Raw genomic sequence first — 22759 nt, 5'->3', positions numbered from 1 at the left:
TTCTTAATTTCTGGCTGTTGTTACCTGGCATGAGAACCCTTTAAAACACACACACACACCTCAATATGGTTTCCATTATATAAAAGATATATTACCTGATTTGCTGAAAAAATTGCTGAAGACTTTTGGACACGGTACTGTCACGGTTTCCCCAATTTCTGCAGGGTGCCAGCAGGTAATGTTATCCCAGATCCCAACACACCCTGGAAAAAAACAAGCAGAAAGCATCTCATCTGGAGCACCTTGAGTGAATCCCCCCCTCCACTGTATTCTTCCCTCTACCACAATTACTTCTCAGGAAGCACCTGTATTTCTGGTTATTATGAAATAGTCATAAAAACATCTGCAACGAGTGCTTTGAAAATGTAGCAGGTTTTATATCGTTAGCTTTTTGCCATCAGGAACTGTCTTCCTGTACTTTGCAAAGGATGAGGTACACTGATGGATCTCTGCAGGTAATAGGAATAAGTCATGTCTGGACAGGGCAGGCCTCCCATTGAGGTGGTGGATGTTGTGGAGTGGGAAATGGCGGCAAGGTCTCAAGAGACTGAGTTTACCACATGGCGTGCCCTACACCTCCCTAAGCCAGCCCGCTGTGGAGGATATTGCCACACTGCCAGGGGTGAGCTAAGAGTCAGCTGCCAACATTGTTAGTTTCTGTATGTGGAACAAGAAGGTGCCATCCTTCCCCTCACAAAACACACACAGTTCTGCCTGCGACTGCCTATCAATTATTTTACATTTCGAATGGAAAAATAATACCCCTGGCCTCTTGGGTACCTAAAATGGATGCTGGCAATCCAACACAGATTTCCAGACTCAATAAGAAACAAATATTGGTTGACTTATCTCCCATAGGATTTACTGTATCAGCAACTCAAGCAAGATTTGATCCACTCCTGTGTACCCTAATTAAGCAGAGACTGTGTTAACAACCTCTTTCCCTCGCAGAATGTGTTTGTTTACAAAGATTACCGTGCGAGCAATGTTATTATGATGTAATTAATGCAATTGCCTTCATCTGTTTCCTGATTTAAAAAATTATACTATAAAAGCAGCAAGGCTTAATGAACAATTTCAACATACTCATAAATCTTAGTAACAAATCTTTTGGAACCTTATTAAAATGGACTTTCTAAGGGGAAAATGTTACCAATGAATCATGCAGAAATAGAGCTGATTCATGTCTCCCTAAGTAATCGTATGTTTGTTGAGAACTTCACTTTTTAATGCATACTTCCTCCTAGTCTATGCATTTTTGCATGCATTGTTCAGCTGGAGACCTGCACTTCAAAATTCGGAGAACAGCAAATTTCAAATGATAGCCTAATTGTGTTTTTGGTTCAAAAAGTGCGAATTGACTTGCTTCCCATTAAAATGCAAAGAAAATCAAATTTCTGTCCAGTTCCTATTTCCTGGTCAGGTCAACCATGGTCCTGGAAATTTCAGCTTTTTCCAGGTCAGGATTCCTTTGGCTATTTGTCCAGCTACCTGGTCACACCTGCTTTGCTTTCTCCACCTTATCTGCCCCTGCTCTACACAACTGAGCATAGCTGTCAACTTACAGATTTGAAAATAAGGGGCCAGCAGCCTCGAAAATAAGGGATCAGCAGCCAAAATAAGGGATTTTAGTCAACCAGCTCCTTTCCTTTCCCCCATGTCGGACGTGTACAGTACTGTGAAACGACAACGGAAATAGGCGAGGGGAATGGTCATTAAAAGAAAAAAAGGGTGCCGGAGGATTCGACTGCCATTCCATCGGCTCGGGCAGGTTGGCTTCAGGATCGTTACCAGGTCCCGGCGAGAGGTGACAATGCCCCAGAGAAAAACAGTGCAGCAGGTAATCTAAAAGGATCCCCCTCCCCCTAGATCAGGCATGTCCAACTCCCAAGAGGCCTGTTGCACATGCCTGCAGTGGCGGAGCTTCGTGCTGCGGCACAGGGGGTGGCCTGGTGCGCGGCCTGGGGGTGGGGAGCCCAGTGCACGCGGGGGGGGGGGGAGCTGCGATTGCACCCTGCTGGGATTGCGCTGCCGGGGGCTGGGCACTCCCCCACCCTCCTCTTCCTCCGCCAGTGCATGCCTCCCCTAGATCTTGCGCCGAGCAAGACCCTGCAAGTCTAGCTGTGCATGCTAAAGTCGTAAGGGATGCCTTGGGCGGCTGAAGCAGCGATAGTTCTCTCCTCGCTGGCCCTTTAAAGAAGGGGTGAGCCCTGCCGCTCGACAGGATGGGCCGGACGTGGTTACCTCCGCCTGCTAAGAGCTCTCAAAGTCTCGCTGGAGTCCAGGGAAGAGGGGGGGCTAGCTGGCCGCTTTTCGTTCAGGGAACGAAGCCCCCAGATGGCACCATAGTCGCGCCCAGTAGGCGGATCGCCCTCGAGTGCACATTATCTTTGCAGCTCCTGGTGTGCACCGGGAGTTACGGGCCCTTCGGTGTGTTGGGTGGCGGGCGATGTGACTCTCCGACAAGCTGACTTTCTCCCCCCAAGGCGCGCTCCTCCCTTATCTCCAGAGATAGACGGATGCTCACCGAGGCCCTGCCGTGATGTAAGCAGAGCCAGTGTGGTGTAGTGGTTAAGAGCGGTGGACTCGTAATCTGGGGAACCGGGTTCGTGTCTCCGCTCCTCCACATGCAGCTGCTGGGTGACCTTGGGCCAGTCACACTTCTCTGAAGTCTCTCAGCCCCACTCACCTCACAGAGTATTTGTTGTGGGGGAGGAAGGGAAAGTAGAATGTTAGCCGCTTTGAGACTCCTTCGGGTAGTGATAAAGCGGGATATCAAATCCAAACTCCTCTTCTTCTTCCTTGTGGGGGGGTCTTATCCCTGCGAGTGGGGGTGGCTGGGAGATGGGGGTAGTAGCCCTTTTCTCCCAGGCAGCATTGAAACCCAAGAAATTTAAGGGACATCATCAATCGGGGACAGCAGTGGGACACGGCGCTGGGATAAGGGAGTTTCCCGCCAAATAAGGGATGGTTGACAGCTATGCAACTGACCCTCTCCTAGATTCTGACACTACTTGGCTTCCTCACAATCATTTCTTGCCCCTTCAGTGCTATGGAACAGACTTTCCTCTAGCTTTGAATGTGTGTACCTTGTGTGTACTTTCACCTGCTAGTTTGATTCTTTTAACAGAAGCAATGAGGATTAAAAGAACACTGAACCACACCAGCAATTGTCAGGAAGACAAAAAGAAGACTGCTTCACATCACAGCGCCACCTGTCTGTGGCCAAGCAAACTGTAGCGTGACAACACTCTTACATATATTAAGCATATAAGGCAAACCAACGCACCACTTATTCTCCATCACTTCTAAAAAAACTGCTTTAGTTTGCTTCTGGCATATTATTCCAATGATTGATTTTGCTTTGGGAAAATTATTATTTACTGCCAAGTGCCACAATAAATAAGCACTGGGTTACTAAAAGGCAGCAATACTAACAAGACTGAATTATTTTTACTTTGCCATCAAAATGCATTAGGATCTAACGACTTGGGTATAATCAGAAACGTTAAAAATTCCAAGTGAAAGAGCCCCAAAAATATTGTGATGAGAAAACTAAATTCTGTCATAGGAATAAATCATGCACGTCAAAGAGATCTCCAGTTATCTACCACATTTACAAACTTTATTATGTAAAGAGAATTCTAGTCATAGGGCTGCTCCCCTTTCCCTTATCACTTTCACAGGAGGGGGAAAATGAAGAAAAATGGCACCCATGAAACTGATATGGCTTTCCCCTCATCAATTTCATGGTAGATGAAAGACAGTGAAGTAAATGTAGGTACTGAATAAAAAGATGGGTTTTAAGTATCCAGCTCTGTTCTACTTAGAGTAGACCCATTGAAATTAATGCACTTGTTAGTCAAAAGCATTAATTTCAATGGCCCTACTATGAGTATGGCTAACACAGGATACAACCCAGGAACCCTACTCAGCTACCCCAACCCACCACAATTGCCACCATGGGGGTCAGCCCATTGGCCCTGTGCCTTCCCAAACATTTCAACCCCTGTTCCTGCACCTCTCTAGGCACTGGGGGCTGAATGTCTATACTGGGGAGAGTGCTGCCCTCGAGTAAGCTCCCTGCATGAAGAGCAGAGCGAGCTCCCAGCTGCAAATACCCAGCCTCCAACATGTGATGGCTGCAGGAATGTCATCAACACCAAGTACCACACTTTGTCACTACAGATCACAATCCCAACTCCTCTACTTGATGCAGGTGGAACAAGCCTACGTTCAAAGCCACAAGTGCACTGCCATCCTATGTAATTCACAAGCAAGGATTCAGGACTGGTAGCCTGGTAAAACTGGGGAAAGTGTATGGTGCTTACAGAGAGTCCAGCCTAGCAGAAGAACCTTCCTCTAATCCAGGGGTCAGCAAACTTTTTCAGCAGGGGGCCGGTCCACTGTCCCTCAGACCTTGTGGGGGGGGGTGGACTATATTTTGAGGGGGGAAATGAACGAATTCCTATGCCCCACAAATAACCCAGAGATGCATTTTTTTAAAAGCACACATTCTACTCATGTAAAAACACGCTGATTTCTAGACCGTCCACGGGATGGATTTAAAAGGTGATTGGGCCAAATCCGGCCCCGGGCCTTAGTTTGCCTACCCATGCTCTAATCTGAATGTCCCCTGTGGATGAAATGAGAGTGACATTTGTTTAAGGATGGTCTATCTGCACTTTGCTCTTCTTTGTGCATGGTCCAAATACATTTTATCTTGATGAAGTGTGTTGTCTCTGATTTTTGTGTTTCCAAGAATCCAACCCTACACTTCATAGAACTGATGAAAAAATGTTCTTGGCTACGTGGATGTTCATTTCCTAAAAACATAAAGTGGAGTCTGTAGACACTGTACTATCCGACAAGATACTAAATTACTAAGAGGCTCTTGAATGGTCTCAGCCAAGCAAGATAAATCTGTTTTCTTTGCTGCTGGATGGCCTGGAGCGACGACGGACGGGATCAAAGGAGGAACAACTTGACAAAATGGAGAAGTGTTACTGGATTTGCAAGGTGAGTGGGAGCAGGAAGGTGAAGGTGAAGGTGTGGCCTCCTAAATTATAAATCAAACTGAAACAGAAAAGCTAGCTTTTCCTAACCCTGTGCATATACCATAAAGCACTGACCCAAAAGCTGTAGTCCAGAGCATGGAAGATATGGTTTCCTAGGTGTCACAAAGCAACAGGTAAGAAAGACAAAGGGAAATAAAAGCAAACAGCAAAACGCAAGAAGGGTGAACCAATCAGGAGGCTTAAAGCCTAGAACATTCTAGTGTTTTGGTGTGGGTGGCTTTTCCCACACAGCTGAAATAAGTTCCTCAGCCTAGATAGTACAGAGGCCTCAATTCAACGACATCATCTCAATTACTGGGATACAGTTTTCTTCCAAAAGGCTAGCATTTTACCCAGAGACCTATGCAGAGGAACCATTTTCTTGACAATGTTGTCATATTAAAAAACAGCAACCCCACATTTCTAGGGGCCATGCAGGACAATGCCCAAGTACTAGAGGGCAGTGGGTATCACTAATAAAGATGTTTTTAAAGAAAAACCCAAACCCATAAAACTAGATTTGCTAATGTGTTTATTTAAATGCATAAGGACTTTGGGACATGTGAAATTATACAAGCCTCTTGTGCATGAATGATTTATGCAAAAAAAGAAGAAGTATAAGGCCTACAATGGAAGTATGGCTGAATCAAGCAAGTCGGATTGCATCTTAAAGAAACAGCAATTATAATGAAATAGCAGTTATGGATTGGAAACCAGTCTGACTTTATGTTAATTATTTTTGGGTTTCAATCTATTAATTATAACTACCTGAGTTAAATACAAGTTAATGATTTGCAATCACCTTAATTAGGTTATTTTGTGAAACTGCTCCCCAATCACAGGATTGATTGAATACTTTAAAATGCTATATTGTGTGTGTGTGTGTGTGTTTGTGTTTGGGTGAGTGTTGTCCATAGCTGCTTTTCAATCAAATTTTCCGAAGTGGTAATCTATTATCTATATGTTTGTTTGTGTGAGGGGTCCCTCACGCTGATGCAATGAGATCCTTTGAGCATATATAATCTTGCATAACCTGTTTGGAACCATCTCCAAGCTTCTTGCCCTGTGACATGAGCTGGTGATGGTTCAAAAAATATATTCACATGGTAAGGGTAAATCTCCTTCTCTAGATCACTTGCCAGCAAGATATTCCCCCTTTATGGCTGCACTTTTCATTTGACTTCCAGTTTTAAGATCGCTTTTTAATGTTGGCACTGCAGTGAACATTATCTGGTTCTAATAATGAAAAGTAGATTGTCTACCAGCCAGCTATGGCCATTCCCCCCAATCTGTATGCTCCTGCTCAGACTGTAAACAACTTTATTAAAACATGTCTGTAAGCCACTTTAGATTATGCAAAACTTATTGGAGGCTTATACCTGAAGGAGCGTCTCCACCCCCATCATTCTGCCAGGACACTCAGGTCCAGCGCCAAGGGCCTTTTGGCAGGTCCCTCACTGCGATAAGCAAAGCCACGGAGAACCAGGCAGAGGGCCTTCTCGGTAGTGGCTCCCACCCTGTGGAACACCCTCCCATCAGATGTCAAAGAGATAAACAACTACCTGACATTTAGAAGACATCTGAAGGCAGCCCTGTTCAAGGAAGTTTTTAATGTGTGACATTTAATCTTTGTTGGAAGCTGCCCAGAGTGGCCGGGGAAACCCAGCCAGATGGGCGGGGTACAAATAAATTATTATTATTATTACTACTATTATTATTATTAATTTTATTAGGGAAAGGGCATATAGAAATGCTCCTATGGGGTTACTTCCAAGTAAACATGCATAGGCTCGTGCTGCGTATCTCACCCCCACAGAACTATCCCATACTGATCTTGTTATCTTTGTAACCTGCATCTAATACGAGCGAAGCCAAACTATTTGACATGACTCCAGCCCACCCACTAATGTCCAGCCTGAAATAAAATGCTTGAAACAGACTTCCAGGATTGTACAAAGTAATGGTAGACTTTTGCCCCTCGATATCTCACGGCGACATGCACACGTCATTTGTGCTTGCCGCGCAATGTGTGCAACCCGTGTGGCGTGCAAATCTCACACCGGCACATCATGTGGCGTGAACATGTGATGTGAGCACATTGTGCGGTGCCAGCCCCCTCAATAGCTGGGGCAAGCCAGCACGCCTGTCACCACAACCGTGGAATGGGGATGTGCAGGTATATTGTGAGCTCTACCATAGGTCTTTGTGGAGGTGGTGCGTTTTGTAATTTCATGTGGTCTTCAACCATGTACAGGCTTGGAGTACACAAACAGCAGCCAGAATCCATAGGACTCCTGTCGTACTTTCAGTTTATAACTGTTTCAACAGGCAGCATAACACGGTTTGGTTCTGTGCCCCATGGTGCTCCCTGCGCCACCGACAAGGGTCCCCTGAACAGTTCTATATCTCTGTGTGAGGTGGCGCTGAGGTCAGCAGCAGGGCAGCCAATCCAGCGCTCCTATTGGAGCGTTTGCATGTTGTTGACCTCACCGCCTCACTGATGCAGCACTCCTCTCTCTCTCGGTAAGCCAGTGCCACAGACGATGGGAGGTCAAATAAGCTCCCCCAACCTGCTAACTGGATCCAATTGAGCTGGAAGAAACTGAGCTATTTTCCAAGTTTGTGGGGGATATAGTTCAAGGTGGGGTTTTTTTTGTCCATTTCTGATCCTAACCAGGGACAACCAGTCCATTACCATCTGGGGTAACTTCACATTTTAGGTGTTGCTAGCAAAGCTATGCGGGCAGAATCCCTATTTGTTTGACTTACGGCACCTATTCTGGCCCCTCAAAGAGGATTCAGTCCACGTACAGGACTCCAGACCAGGCTTTCTCTCCCCCCCCCCCGTTGATTTTAGGCCAAAGGCAGCATTAGAAACCTGACACACAAGAATCCCGAAAAGACAATCAATTATTATTTTTTAAATTTATATTTTTTAAAAGTCTGGCAGCGCTGGTAATTATGCACGTACTGAAAAATGAGTAACTTTCTGGCTCGACTGGATGCGGAATTCATACCAGTGGCAAAGGACAGCCGAATAAATTACTTCTTTTGCTCCAGTGCGATGTTTTTGGGTCTGTTCCAGAGATGAAGGGCAAAGGTCCATCTTTCCCTCACTTGTGGAAAATATCTGAAAGATGTTGATAGGAAGGTTGCTTTTCTTCGTGTACACACAGACTACTGAGGAACGTTCCCCTGCTGGAGCTAGAGAGTGAGCTTGTCATCATAGGCTAATGGAAGGCTCCAAGGTGTGAGTCCGGAATCACAACAGTTAGGTGTTGGCATCCTTTCTCCTCTATCACCATCGCTCTTTGCATTGTGACCTCCACAACCTGACTATCTAGGCAAATGTGCATGCATGCATTGCCACGAACCCAGAAGTGGAATGAAAAGAGGCAAAAACAGCCCTAAAAGGGCGTAAAAATAGCACAAAAATGGTGCCTAGCAATCCCACAAGCCTTTGCAAGTGAAACCCCAGGAGTCTTTGCACCAACTTTTGAGGCCTGTGGAGAGTTTGAGTTTGAGCAAGGAGGTTTGGAGGGAGTGATTGTGGTGGATTTTTGTTTTTTTAAGGGTTTCCAGAGGTGTAGAGGGTGTTTGCAGGCTTTTTCAATTGTGTCCCCAACATACACGATTCTACTTAGATGTGCAGTGCCTGAGAATGTACCCCTCCCCATTAAATGGGGAGTTGCCTATACTTGAATGGACTTTTCAATGCATCTCAACTTTTATACAGTGGCACCTCTGGTTGCGAACGGGATCCGTTCCGGAGGTCCAGCCGGACCCTGAGCTTTTCACAACCTAAGGATTACTGTTATACATATGTGCGCGGGGTGGTAGACCGCTTCTGCACATGCACGTGAAGTGAAACACTTCTGAGTTTGCCGCTTTCGCAACCTGAAGTTTACGTTACCCGAGGGTAACGTAACACGAGGTGCTACTGTACAGTAGTACCTTGGTTTGCATACGTTTTGGATTACAAACACGTCAAACCCGGAAGTGTGTGTCCCGGTTTGCAACCTTTTTTGGATTACAACCCTTTTTTTTTATTACGAACAAATTTTTTTTGGAGGCCCTATTAGCAAAAGTGCATCATGGGTTACAACCTGTTTTGGTTTGCAAATGGACCTCTAGAACGGATTATGGTTGTAAACCAAGGTACTACTGTGTTTTAAAATGGCTGTTATCTCTCATCAATCTGCTGCAAACCTGCTGGTAAGAACCAAGGAAATGAATTTTTAAAGTACTGTTAAGTTGTGGGTGAACATATCAGACGACACAGCGATTCTTCAAACAGCTCTTGTTTATTCACAGGCCAGAACTGAACTGAACTGAAGGGTTCAGCCAGTCTGCTTATATAGAGCTCCACTAGAATGCAACAGTAACCATTTTCTGTAACTATCCAATCATTGATCGTCACTTTCGATCCCTTACTTGCATACGTGGACCTGAACTATATACAGTATCCCCCTGCTGGCCCAGGGTGAGAACTTCAGTACATAACAAGTACGGTAAGAAATGACTAAGATTATTTGCACACAGGCGCACACACGGTAAAATCTCTCCACACTTTCCAGCTTGTAATTCTAAGAGTTTTATAGCTACTTCATATTACTACTGCGTGTGAAAAGAAAAACGTAACCCAAAATTAGTTCCAGTGAACCTGGTAATAAAAAGATGCAACTATAAAATGTCACGAGGACAACAGGAATCATTAATATGCAGCTTAGGACTATCAAAAGAATGTGGACAATCGTTTCAGGCTTGATTTGTGTGTCTTTTGGCAATTAGCCTTGTTATTATTATGAAAGAAACTGGAAAGAGAAAAAGAAATATCCCAAAGTGATTTATTACCATGGAAAAATATGCTTTTGCTATTAGAAACACATACAGGACAAAAATATTGTACTCAGCTCGAATGCTGACAACACTAAATATAGAAACTTACTTTTTGACATCCTTATAATGTCTATATTTTAAAAACCCCACGCTTTAGGTTTTCTTATATACTGGGGTTGCCATTCTATGCACAACAATCTGAGAATTCGCCTTCACTTATGATTGAACAGGCAGAGGGTTGTGTTGTGAGTTTCTGGTAGTAGTGTCTAAATCAGGGCACTTGCAGAGTGGCCTGGGTCCAAAACGCCCTAATTTCTTTAAGATGCCCAAAGCAAGGGCTAATTTCCCTTCTGTTAGATTTTTTTTTAAAGTCAAATTAAAGAAACAAAAGGGGAAAGCACATTTTTCTGCTCTGGCCACAGGGGTAGTAAGTAACAGGAACTCGGTTATGGATTCTCCTACCTGCCCCCTCTATAGGATTACCCTCTTAAACTCCCATCCCATACACATTTAACCTGAGAGTATACCCCACTTCTGGGGGCTTACTTCTGAGTCAACAGGGATAGGGTTATGCTACACAGCAACTAAAGCTGTCAGTGAGGGTTGGAAGAGGAGAATTTGTGTTCCACTCTTCTTCGAAAGAGCCGGGGGCAAACGACAGGGCTATCTTTTTTGCGCAGCATATAGTTAAAGTGTGGAATCTGTTCCCACAAGGTAGTGATGGCCGCCAATTTGTACAGCTCTGAACAGGGATTAAGACAGATATCATGGAGGAGAAGGTATTGATGGCTACTTGGCACAATGCCTAGATATTACCTCAAGTCTGAGAAGGGGTAGGCCTCTGAATATCAGTTGAGGGAGTTAATAAGCAGGAGAGAGTTATTGCATTCATGCTGTGCTTGTGAGCTTCCCATAGGCATGTGGTTGGCCAAAGATGGACTAGATGGGTCTTTGATCAGATCCAGCAGGTATCTTCTAAAGTACTTAGAAGTTCCAGGGAGTTCCAGCAGTCTTTTGCCTTTAACAGTTCTCTTGTGGGTGGAAGGTAGAGAAGTCAGTGCTTAAATAAATCCTTCAACTTCATCTCTGGAGTTTTTGCTTGCTGTGGGCTTTGTGATTGCTAAGGATGCTCTAATCCTGAAATCTATACGAGGTAATCCACAGAGTTTTTGGACCCGTAGTAAACCATAAAAGCAACACGATTGCATCTCCGTTTAAAACAAAGTTCCCCACGGCCTCAACTAAAGCAGTTATTGTGTGCTCTATAAATAGGACATGTTATGGGCAGGAGGTCACAACCCCCCTTAGTTTCCTAGCACTTCCACCCACGTCCTTTTAAAAATGCTCACTGAAGCAATTATTTAGCTTTCCTGCAGTCAGATACGCTTCCAAGCCAGCAAATGCCATGATTGAATGAGTTAGACGTTTAGACGTTCCATTTAAACAGAACACCAAACCATGGTTTGGCATTATGTGAATAAGACGTGAGGAGTCTCAGTTCGCATACTTATCCCACTGCATACTGACCCTGCTTTGAAACAAACCATAGTTTATCATTTCATCCATACTCTGCTAGCCCAAACAAACCTAGGATCAAATCCTCGCTTGAGATCCTGGTTTGCAGGGCAAGTGCTGGTTCGGATAGTCAGTCCCTGTTCCCAGGGAACTCTGGGAATTGTCAATTTCTGAGAGGAATAGGGTTCTCACAACACCCTTAAACTACAGCTCCCAGGATTGGGGGGGGGGGGAGCCATGACTGTTAGAAGTAGTATCATAGCATTTAAACATATGAATGTGACCTAGGACTGTTGTTCTATAGTCATTTAGTCGTGCCCCCATGGACCAGAGCACTCCTGTCTTCCACTGCCTCCCGCAGTTTGGTCAAACTCATGCTGGTAGCTTCGAGAAAACTGTCCAACCATCTTGTCCTCTGTCGTCCCCTTCTCCTTGTGCCCTCCATCTTTCCCAACATCAGGGTCTTTTCCAGGGAGTCTTCTCTTCTCATGAGGTGCCCAAAGTATTGGAGCCTCAGCTTCACAATCTGTCCTTCCAGTGAGCGCTCAGGGCTGATTTCCTTCAGAATGGATAGGTTTGATTTTCTTGCAGTCCATGGGACTCTCAAGAGTCTCCTCCAGCACCATAATTCAAAAGCATCAATGCTTCGGCCATCAGCCTTCTTTATGGTCCAGCTCTCACTTCCATACATCACTAGACCTAGGACTAGGGAGACCCAAATTCAAATCCTCACTCAGTCAAGAAGCTTACTGGGTTACCTTGTGCCAGTTGCTATATTTCTTGGCCTAGCCAATCTTACAGGGCTACTGAATATAAATACAACAATTAAACTGAAAATAAATAAAATAAACCAGCACAGCAATTAGGCTTTCTCATTTTCTCTGTGATTGCACGGAACCTGCAGGCTTGTATTGGCTCTCAACCCACCCTTCCAATTGGCTGTCAACCTTATAATCCTTGTCAAATAAAGATATCCTTGCCAATTAAAAAAATATATCCTATAACAGACTCTTTTAAAATTCTGACTCACAGCACCCAGCCTAATTCAATTCATTGCTGCTGATCCATTTTCTTTTACAGGCAGATATGTGTTTACTTTTCTGTTTCAAACCCTTTGCTGTATTTATTGTCTCCCTACTGAGAAGAATGAAAGACCATTTATTTACACGGTGAGCAGATGGCCTTGGTTGAGGCACTGACTTGTGGGAAATGTTTCACTTCTGTATTTGCTTTCTGATAATCTTCTGTTCCATTGCACTTAAAGCCATAGTGAAAAATTGTTTTAAAAGCAGAGACAGGAAAGGAATGGAATCAACTGCCTCCTTCCAAGCGCTTTCTCCTCATCTTAAAAATGTAATCATTGCCCCATAGGACATTTTATCATTTTAAAAAAATCCAAACATCTTCACGTAGTGCAAGGAACTCCTGCAGAGTCTAAGTATAGCCCTACAACTAAGTTCTTCAGCCACAGTTACTGGACTACAGCTCCCATGATCCTCAGACAGGTCAGGGATGATGGAGTTGTAGTACAACAGCATCTGGTAGACTCAGGGTTGAAAAACTATAGTGTAGACAGTACTGAACTATATGCAGAGCGAGCTCAATTTGCTGTGTGAGATGAAGACGGCATCACCCACCTTCTTCCCTGGACCAAAACCAACTTTTAATCTGATTTCAGCACTGGTGATGGGACAACATCTTCCACCAAGGCTACCTCAGAGGCACAGAACAAATTGCTTAGCACACAGCTGTTCTCCAACACCTCACTGTTACCTGCCCCTCAGCTATCTGCCACCTAAAGCGCCTGCCTCATTCTGCCTACTGGTAGGGACAACCCTAGCTAGATGGCCCAATGGTCTGATTTGGTACAAGGCAGCTTCCGATATTCCCATAAGGGACCTACTATTGTGCTATTTGCTGCTCCCCATTGCTCCTGCCCTTGGAGGGGCAGAATGTCATCATTGGGGTGTTAGGAATGTCTTTTCATTTATGGTGGGAGTGTCCACTGGTGAAAGAGTTCTGGTCTAATGTGTATATACTGTCTCAAAGACTACCAGACAAATGATACCACAGCGCTCACTTCTAAATATATGAGATGGTCATATTCAAAAACTGCAAGCTAAAGAATTAGTGTTGTGGCTTCTGATAGCAGCTAGGATATCCACAGCACAAAAGTGGAAGACCTTCAGATATCTCTGTGGTATGAAAGTGAATGGAACCTGGCAAGGGCAGAAAATATAAAGGTTTCCAAAGGCTTAGAAGACCCATAACATTTTTTATACTGTGTAGTCAGATTTTATCATTTATATCGGCACAACTAACTTCCAGGATGCTGTGGCACCGTATGCAGGAAATAGGGACATCTAAATGTTTCTACCAACAGATGTCCCCTCACATCTTCTGATTTTGTTGACAAATTTAAGAGAATGGATGTGTCATTTCTGATATTTTTGTATTTTTACATTTGTTTTTGTACATTTATTTTACGTGTAATGGAATAAAATAAAAGTAATTTACTAATTACAGTAAGTAATCATGGAAATACAGCAGGCTGGCAGAGGGGGTGGTGGATAACCCTGTCCCATGTCAATGCTGGCCATGAGAAGGGACCTTCCGTTCATTTTCAGCCAACATGGAAATGGAGGCTACGAGAATCTTAACAGGCTCCTTTCATTTGCAGGCCAGTAGCTTTTGTGGACTTATTTGCAAGACTACACGATTGAATCACTCTTTTCTTTTCACTCTCTAAGTTGTCTTCTTACCTTTAAAACCCACGGTTTTGGCATTTTTTAAAAGTTCCATGCACTTTATTTCCTCTTTATGAAGCTCCAGCTGCAATCTGCATTCCGGGTGAATCCCATTTACCTGTTAAATTGAACAAAGGACACGACTGAAATATATTCATAACACTAAGCACAGCTAATCATTTTTATTAGGTTTTTCAAGAATAAGTAAATACATTAGCACTGGAAGTTATAGGCTGAATAAAGTATGCCGATACAATTGCATTACACTATTACCCGCACTCAGCAAACAAATGTGCAGAGAACCACTGTAACAAATAAACTGACTGACTGAAACAAAACTCAATCTCCCTAACCAACAGACCCTTTGCTTCCAAGTGTCATTAGAATGTATCATTACTCCTCAGAAGGTACATGTAGCAAAGAAATAACAATTTACATGCAAATCACAATGCATGCCAAAATATATGAAACCTACCGAAAGAGCAGTTTACATCAAGATGTTCATTCATTCCAATGGGACTACTCTGAGCAAGGCTAGCACTGGGCACAACCCAATGCCATTTGGCCTGAAAACAACCACTGGTATCAAAACATGTATTTTAGTTCTATAGCAGAAACTGAGGAATCCTTGACGTGCTAAGAAGGTAGTGATAACCAGCTATGAAGGCTGTGGTTTTTCATTGTAATGGGTAACTGTCTAATGTTGCAGGTTGAAAAAGTTAGTAAAGCAACACACTCCTTGACCACAGGGAGTCATTAACTTATCCAGCCCAGATCCTAGGGAAATCTCTCTAGGCATGGGGCACAGCTCCAAACAAAGATATGGAAGAATCTGCTGCTGTCCAAGGTAGCCTGAATAATCCCATTACAGGGATGCCTCGCCTAGGCCCCTCAATAACTCCTCCAACCTTATCCCAAGCCCTCAATTCATCACCCAAGTCTGCATCACCCTCTAGGCCTCAGGAGCAAAGGTGTCAGTAGACCCAGTGCATAGCCTAGTTGGCTTCCAGAAGGCTCTGTCACCAGAGGTCTACTTGGAAGGAAATATCTATTTGGGAGGAACAACCTTACTTGGGAATACAAGGAAGATCCAGCTGCAAGCATTGACTCAGCAGAGGACCATCTCTGGTTTAACAGTTTCCACTGAGGCTCATTAATGCCATTGTTTGAGCTCTGGCCTCCACAACCAGGTGCCAGTAGTGGCCACAGGGTATCTCCCAGGGGGTTGAGGTCAAGGCATTGTGGCTAAAGACACAATGACAGAAACAAAATTCAAACCACTGACTTTCTGGTTCACCATTCAGTCTCTTAACTGCTGCGTTTACTACGTTGTCAGCACCTAAGGTTCCCCAAACTGGGCTTTAAATGTTGGCAGCCTGGTGGCTCCCAAGCAATGTCAATGGGAACTTTGAAAACCGCACTCTTCTGTACAAAGAAACATCCTTGATTGCTGCCTTGAACATTCCCCAGTGAACAATGCCACTACAGTTGGCAATCACTAGTCACCACAGGGATATTTGAAAATATTGATTGAAGTGACTCACAGCTTTTCAGAGCAACTTGGAACATTATTATAAATGAAGGAAATGTACATTTTTGTCATCAAAAGACAACCTGGCTAACTATGGAGCAGGGTGGAAGAGAACCCATCTAGTGTGATAAGAACAAAGTACAGTATCACAAATTATAACGTGACGACTTTTTATTCTTCTCCCCTTTCCTCGTACATCTTATTTCTTAAATGCTGTGCAGTGGGAAAACCCACTGTAATGTGCAAGCATTTCTGTTACTCTTTGTATTAATTATTCTTCTGAACTGGAATGGCTCATTGGTTGCGTTAAGGCAGGGGTCAGCAAGATTTATCTTGCCTGGGCCGGATCGGTCCCACCGAGATCCCTCTGTGGGCTGGATCACATGCGCGCCTGTGATTTTTAGTATGTACGCCTGCGCAGACACGATTTTTGGCGCCACGGAAGTGAGTCCCCATGCGCCGGTTTAGCGCAGCACGAGAACAGGCAACTCAGTTCGGGGGCAGCTCGGGGGCCAGTCAAATGACCTCCACCGGCCTCTTCCAGCCCATGGGCCTTAGCTTGCTGACCCCTGCGTTAAAGTACCACAATACGCAACCAAACCATGGTTTATTGTGACAAGAACAATTCTAGCCTCTACCTGAGCTCACATACTCTTCCTCTCTGCCCTTCCCTCAGCATTGCCACAAGGACTGTGGACATGTTTGAGATATTTTCTTGGAAATATAAAGTGGTATAGAAATGAAATTCATCATCATCATCATTATCTGAACCCAACAAACAGTGGTTAGTCTTAACTATAATGTATTGAAACAAGCCAGCTTCTAAACAGTGTAGACTGAAATTAACCACAATTTGGTCTTCAGCCATAACATTAAATATATAAGCCTTGTTATATTTATGCACAGGTGCAGTGCCGGGGAAAAAGTATGGCAACCATGAAAAAATAGTGGTTTCTAATGCTAGTTTCCTTTTCCAAGTATCTTTCTTGGACCACAATGTTCTAATGTGTGGCCCAGTTCCTTTTAGGGCTGAAAGTGTCCAGAGAATAGTTTTTCTCCATCTTGCATGGGGCTAGAAATTGTGTGCATCCAATGGAGATTGGAAGATTCAGGGCAGATAAAAGACATTTCTTTCTCATGCAGCAGATGAACTATGGAACTCGTTCCCACGGAAAGCAGCGATGGCCAGCAATGCGGATGGCTTTAAAAGAGGATTAGACAAATTCATAGTCAGAGGTTGGCCACTGTGAGAACAGGATGCTGGAGCAGGTGGATTATTGGCCTGATCCTGCACGTTCTTATTAAGATTACTTATGAGAATCACAAAACGAAACATAGATGCAGCTTTGTGTACCACTAGTGAGCTTTAATTCTCAGTGTTTATCATTTGTCGATTAAACAAATGTCTAAAAATATTCTTTTTTTAAATCTTTAAATCACATGATTTAAATGTTCTCTAAACAGTGATTTAGCAGTGAAGCTCAGGGTGCCTGTTTGAAAGATATACATCAGCTGCGGAAATTGCAGAAGATGTGCAATGCCCCCCCTCGCTCTATTCCAGGCGTGCTGCATTGTGCAAAAGCGTTCATTTTCCAACAAATAAGCCAGTTTGAATCATATGCACTTTATGAAAGGCCTTTAGGCACCAAGTGATCTAATGAATTCACAGTGTTGTGTGCTTGGAGTCTGGAGTTATTTCCTTATGCACATTTATGAAAAAAAAGATGGTTTTGGAAAGCAGGGAATACAAATTGGCATTCTACAAGCCATCGCATAGGATGAACTGCGGCCATTAATAGTTCACTATTGTAAAAAAAAACAAAAAACACCTTTCAGGGATAGGGAAAATAAGCAATTTGGAAACAATCCAACATTTTTAACTGGCATCATTTACCAAGCTTGGTTAATAACGGATGGTTCCCTGCTGCTGCAAGGTCCTTTTATGAAATTCCACCTGATGTGCGAATTAAACAGCAGTTCGATAGTGCTCAGTTCGGCAGCACATACACTAAAATTGGAACAATATAGAGATTAGCCTGGCAAAACAGCAGTTGGACAAATCACACTTAACTACTTCCAAGTCCTGGAAGACTTGATCCTATAGTATGTTGCAATAAAACAGTCAGGAATCAGGAATGTGGAAAAACTGCTGTGCCAGAGTAACAACATTGCCTGCATTTTTTTCTCAGGGCATCACACACACACATACAGGTGTTGTGTGGCATAAACCTTTGCAGAGGACTGATAGAGGGATGAGGACTCACAGGGATGATTCACCCATATGGCATTCCAAGATCCAGTCAGAATAAGGAATGCTAGGCTAAACAAACCAATGACCTCACTAGAAAGCAACTCCACATGTTCATTATAAAACAGAAGGGGAAGCGAACACGTGAAAATAGAGGAGTTAAAAAGCCAAGCTACATAATATAACTTAGGGACATGGGTGGCGCTTTGGTCTAAACCACTGAGCCTAGGGCTTGCTGATTGGAAGGTTGGCGGTTCAAATCCCCGCGACGGGGTGAGCTCCCATTGCTCTGTCCCAGCTCCTGCCAACCTAGCAGTTCAAAAGTACATCAAAGTGCAAGTAGATAAATAGGTACTGCTCCAGCGGGAAGGTAAACGGCGTTTCTGTGCACTGCTCTGGTTCGCCAGAAGCGGCTTAGTCATGCTGGCTGCATGACCCAGAAGCTGTCCCTCGGCCAATAAAGCGAGATGAGCGCCGCAACCCCAGAGTCGTTCGCTACTGGACTTAACTGTCAGGAGTCCTTTACCTTTACCCAGACAAGGGCTTTGGGTCACTTCACACATTATATACATGGGCTTGCTTCTGCAGGAGCACTCAGCAAACTGCTTTATTTCTGGCAAGTACCCAGGAGGCTGCTGTCTCCTGAGTCAGACCACTGGTCCATCTTCCTTAGTACTGCCCATGCTGAGTGGCAGCCTGGTTTGAGACAGAAGTCATTCCCAGTTCTACCTAGACATGTTGGGGAGCTCAACCTGGATGCAAACTGATGTGCTGCCACTGAGCTGCCCTTCTGCATGATGCCTGTGATTGCAAACACATGCTTCTGTTTACAAAACAGCTCCTCATCCAGGGTTTGCCCTATGTTTTCCAGAGTGCAAATGATCACATGGGAGAGAAAGTGTGAGGGAGATATCGGAAGGATTTGAAAAGAAAGTTAAGAGCAAAGCAGAAGTCTAGGAGGCAAGAAGAAGCCAAAAGAGCAAACAGGAAGCTATAAAGCTTAAAACAAGAAGCCATGCATTTTTAAACATTAGCTTCCTTTGGGCATATTATATATTTCTGTATTTTTTTTTTAAATACCCTTAAAAATTCCCTTTACCTTTGAATCCTATTGATAAACTCAATAAACCCTATTAATCTGAAGCTTTCTATTGACACACTGTTCATTTTACTGAACAGTGAAAAGAAAAGTGTGTGGATTTGGGAATACGTGAATCCTATTGATAAACACAAGCATAGGCATGCATGCCAAAACGTTGGGGTGGGGGAAGTAAAATCCCTTATCAGAAAAGCACTGCAGTCCTGGCTAGGAGGGTGTAGAATAACTTTTCTTTGAGGTCTGCAAAGAAAATGTCTCAGAACCTCTAAGGAGTACTGAATGCTTTGGGGCAGCCCGCCTTTTACGTTTTCCGTGGGTGAAGTTTAAAGGGCTGTTTCTATTAAAGTGGTGAGTGCATGCAATAAAAAACTAAACTGTTGATTAAAAAACCACTTTCTGTCCTTCTCAGCAGCATTCACACATATTCCAACTCTACGATTCTATGCTTCCCTCATAGGGTTGTTGTGAGGATAAACGCAAGGATAAACCACCTTGAGCTCTTTGGAAGAAAGAGGTGATGATGTAGGGGAAAGAAGGGACTCCGAATAGAATGGAGAGAAAATTGTATGACTATTCTTTTTGTCCTTACTAGCCAATGTCTGGTCAACAAGCTCAAGAGGAAAAAACACACACTTGCAACACACTTCCAAGTAATAAGACTGATATCTGCATGCAAACTATAATGTCTGCAGCAGCCCACAAGGCTTTTCCTCCCGACTAGTAATTTGAAAGGGATGTGCAAAAGCATTTCTAAGATTAGAAAGACCATGCATTAATGAAGTGGCTTTGCCAATAAGTACCACAAAGCAGGAGGTTCAAAGGGGGAATATTTTTTTCTTCCTCCATTTCTGTCCATCATTAAAAAAAAATCAAAATCAAAACCAGTAGGCATTGTTATGTCTTTTTGATTTAAGTGCAACAATGTTTGAAGTCCAATACTGGGTGTTGGTATACGAGATGCGTGAACTGGACTGTGTGTCCCAGAAACTTTGCAAGGCGAGTCTCACATTCCTTGCACTAATATTAAGATACCCACCTGCAGCTGCTTCCTGATGTGCAGTGTCAAAACACAAGTATTTATTATGTATGTTCTTACACTTATACCCGTGCTTTTCTTCTGTCACAAAACGCAAGGTGGCATAGATATGGTTCCCAAACGGCATGGCAAAATAAAGACTGCCTTTTTTATTATTATTTTTAACTTTGGAGCACTTGATCCAGAATTATCATTATTAGACACAAGTTTCATGTTCAAAATTCCTAATAGTACAGGCTAGAATTTCCACTCCAGCTATAAATGTCTACAGTGGTACCTCGGGTTACATACACTTCAGGTTACATACGCTTCAGGTTACAGACTCCGCTAACCCAGAAATAGTATCTCGGGTTAAGAACTTTGCTTCAGAATGAGAACCGAAATCGTGCAGCAGTGGCGCAGCAGCAGCAGGAGGCCCCATTAGCTAAAATGGTGCTTCAGGTTAAGAACAGTTTCAAGTTAAGTACGGACCTCTGGAACGAATTAAGTACTTAACCCGAGATACCACTGTATTGAAAAAAATGGGGGCGGGGACTTCACATATTTGCCATTCCTTAATAATTTTGATTTTGACGAGAAAAGGCTTGACATTTGTTGCAGGGGGAAACCAATCTGCATAAAATTATCTTGAGGGTAATATTTAGCCTGGAGGCTAGTTCGACTGTGTGAATAGCACTGGAGGCATCGCCATCAGGAATACTTCTGTTTACAGCAGTGACAGGACTAATTCATGCTGTCTGATTTGTCCTGATCTTTCTCAATGAATTACGGTAAGATCCAGAAGTTTACAGAGGCAGGGAACACCTCAGAGGAATTATGGGTGATGCTGTGCTTCATCCTCTATAGTCCTGCCACAGTTGTGGGTGGAAGATGTCTGGCTCCTCTTTCCATAATGCTGAAATACTGTGATCCTACTAGGTTCCTCTCTCCATCCCAAAGTGAATCTGCTTTTCAGTCATGCTTTGCCTGTCATATCTGCAGTGAAGCATTTATTGCTACAATTCATTGCCCCCTCACAATCCACAATGCTCAAGAGTTCACCAAGCAAATTCACCTGCTTTTCATGACTGGGCTTAAGCTCCGTTACAACAAATTAGTTACCAGCCTATCAAACAGGGAGGTTAGAGAGGGTGAGTGAGTCCCACACACTTTGTTGCCTAAATGAGTGAAGCAGCAACGCTGTTATATCCTAAGTCCAGGAATATTTCACATGTGCCGCTGAGCAGTTCTGACCCATTTCCACCCAGTCACACCTGCAGTGGGGACTCCCATGCTAAGTCAGCACTGGGAACGAGCTCACACTTTCCTCCCACAATTTTATGGAATTTGCTCCACGCTCCTCTTTTGTTACTGGCGATGTGAAAGATCCAAGTGGATCGATTTGAGAACAGAGGGCGACCTATAACCTAAAGACAGCAGTCACCCAGGGAGGGGATCCTATGAACGCAGGGTAGGGAGAGAAAACAGAAATTATTCACTGTGTCCTTTTTTAAATAAAGGGGCGCCGCGGGAGCCAGCGCGTCCTAAGGCTGCTCAGCGATGAACGGCGGGAAAGGTACTTTGCACATGCTCAGAGACTAACCCCGCTTTATGATATCAGCACCCAGGTGAGGGGTGGGGTGGGGACGGGACTCCACAGGAAAGCAAAGAAACCCAGAGTTACTCACCAGCCCTAAAGTCCACCAACCGATCGAGAAGAGAAGAGCCGGTAAGTTCATCCCAGCCAAGTGCCGGAGAGGCAGGATCAGCTATCCGGGGCCGGGGGTCGCGGCGGGCTCCGTGGGCTGCAGAGACCCCCCAGCAGAAACATAAGGTCGCCGAGCGCCCCGAGCGCCGAGGTCCTGGCGCGCAGCTGACTCCGCGGGCGCGCACGTGGGCCGCTCCCGCCGCGCCTCCCGCTGGCAGCCCGAGTCCCTAGTCCCTTGTCGCCCGGACTGCGGCTCCTGCCTCCGTCGCCTCCCAGCCCAGACTGGCTCCCCGGCACGCTGGGCTGCGCGCTACTGTTCACCCACCCAGGACTCCTCCTCTCCGCCTCCGGCTTTCTCCTGCCTCTCCTCCTCCTCCTCCTCCTCCTCCCCTCGATCTGGTTCTTCCATTGGCGCCCTGGAGTTGCTGCTTGCGTGCTGCGCGACCGGCAAAAATACAACAGGTGATGCCTTTTACATTTTTATTCTGGGGTTGCGCTTCTTAAGATTAGGGGCAGGGATAGGTAACTTATTGGACTACAACTCCCTCCCCCAAACACCTGAGAACTGTAGTTTGTGAAGGAAGCTGGGAAATGTAGCTCTGTGAGGAGTAAACTACAGTTTGTGAGATTATTTATGGGGTGCTTCCATGGGCATCGTCGGGATTTATTTTAGGGGAGCAGGCTTTATGTTAGGGGAAGCAGAACCAAGTTATCTGTGACACAAGGTGTCAGTTAGTTGTTTTTATTTATTTATTTGATGGCTACGCCCTTCAAACGTGTGAGGGGTACACAGTCTCTCTTCATTCTGCAGCCTAGATTATACCTCTCTGCGTTATAGCTGTCAACGTTTCCCTTTTTTTAAGGGAAATTCCCTTATTCCGAATAGGATTCCTCGCAAGAAAAGGGTGGTTGTTGAAGAGGTCAAATGGGACGACGTCAGAGGGGTTGAACTAGATGACCCTTGATGTCTATTCCAACTCTATATTTCTATGATTCTTTG

The 22759-nt window shown here is 44.4% G+C and overlaps 1 protein-coding gene and 1 long non-coding RNA gene across 2 annotated transcripts in view; both read right to left on the bottom strand.

Moving 5' to 3' along the window:
• VIPR2 (vasoactive intestinal peptide receptor 2) overlaps positions 1–22051 on the bottom strand; it is a 49322-nt gene extending 27271 nt beyond the window's left edge. Inside the window, exons 1-3 of the mRNA XM_083406665.1 lie at positions 21740–22051; positions 14174–14276; positions 96–203 (exon numbers count right to left, since the gene is read on the bottom strand). Coding sequence (XP_083262791.1) covers positions 96–203; positions 14174–14276; positions 21740–21790 — 262 coding nt within the window. The 5' untranslated portion in view covers positions 21791–22051. The remainder of the gene's footprint in view (positions 1–95; positions 204–14173; positions 14277–21739) is intronic.
• Positions 1–22759, bottom strand: part of LOC310661184 — a 101934-nt gene that overhangs the window by 31637 nt on the left and 47538 nt on the right. The window lies entirely within an intron of this gene.

This window comes from Podarcis tiliguerta (assembly GCF_965153285.1).
Source record: "Podarcis tiliguerta genome assembly, chromosome: 12".
Lineage (NCBI taxonomy): Eukaryota > Metazoa > Chordata > Lepidosauria > Squamata > Lacertidae > Podarcis > Podarcis tiliguerta.
This window is presented reverse-complemented; position numbering and strand designations above follow the sequence as displayed.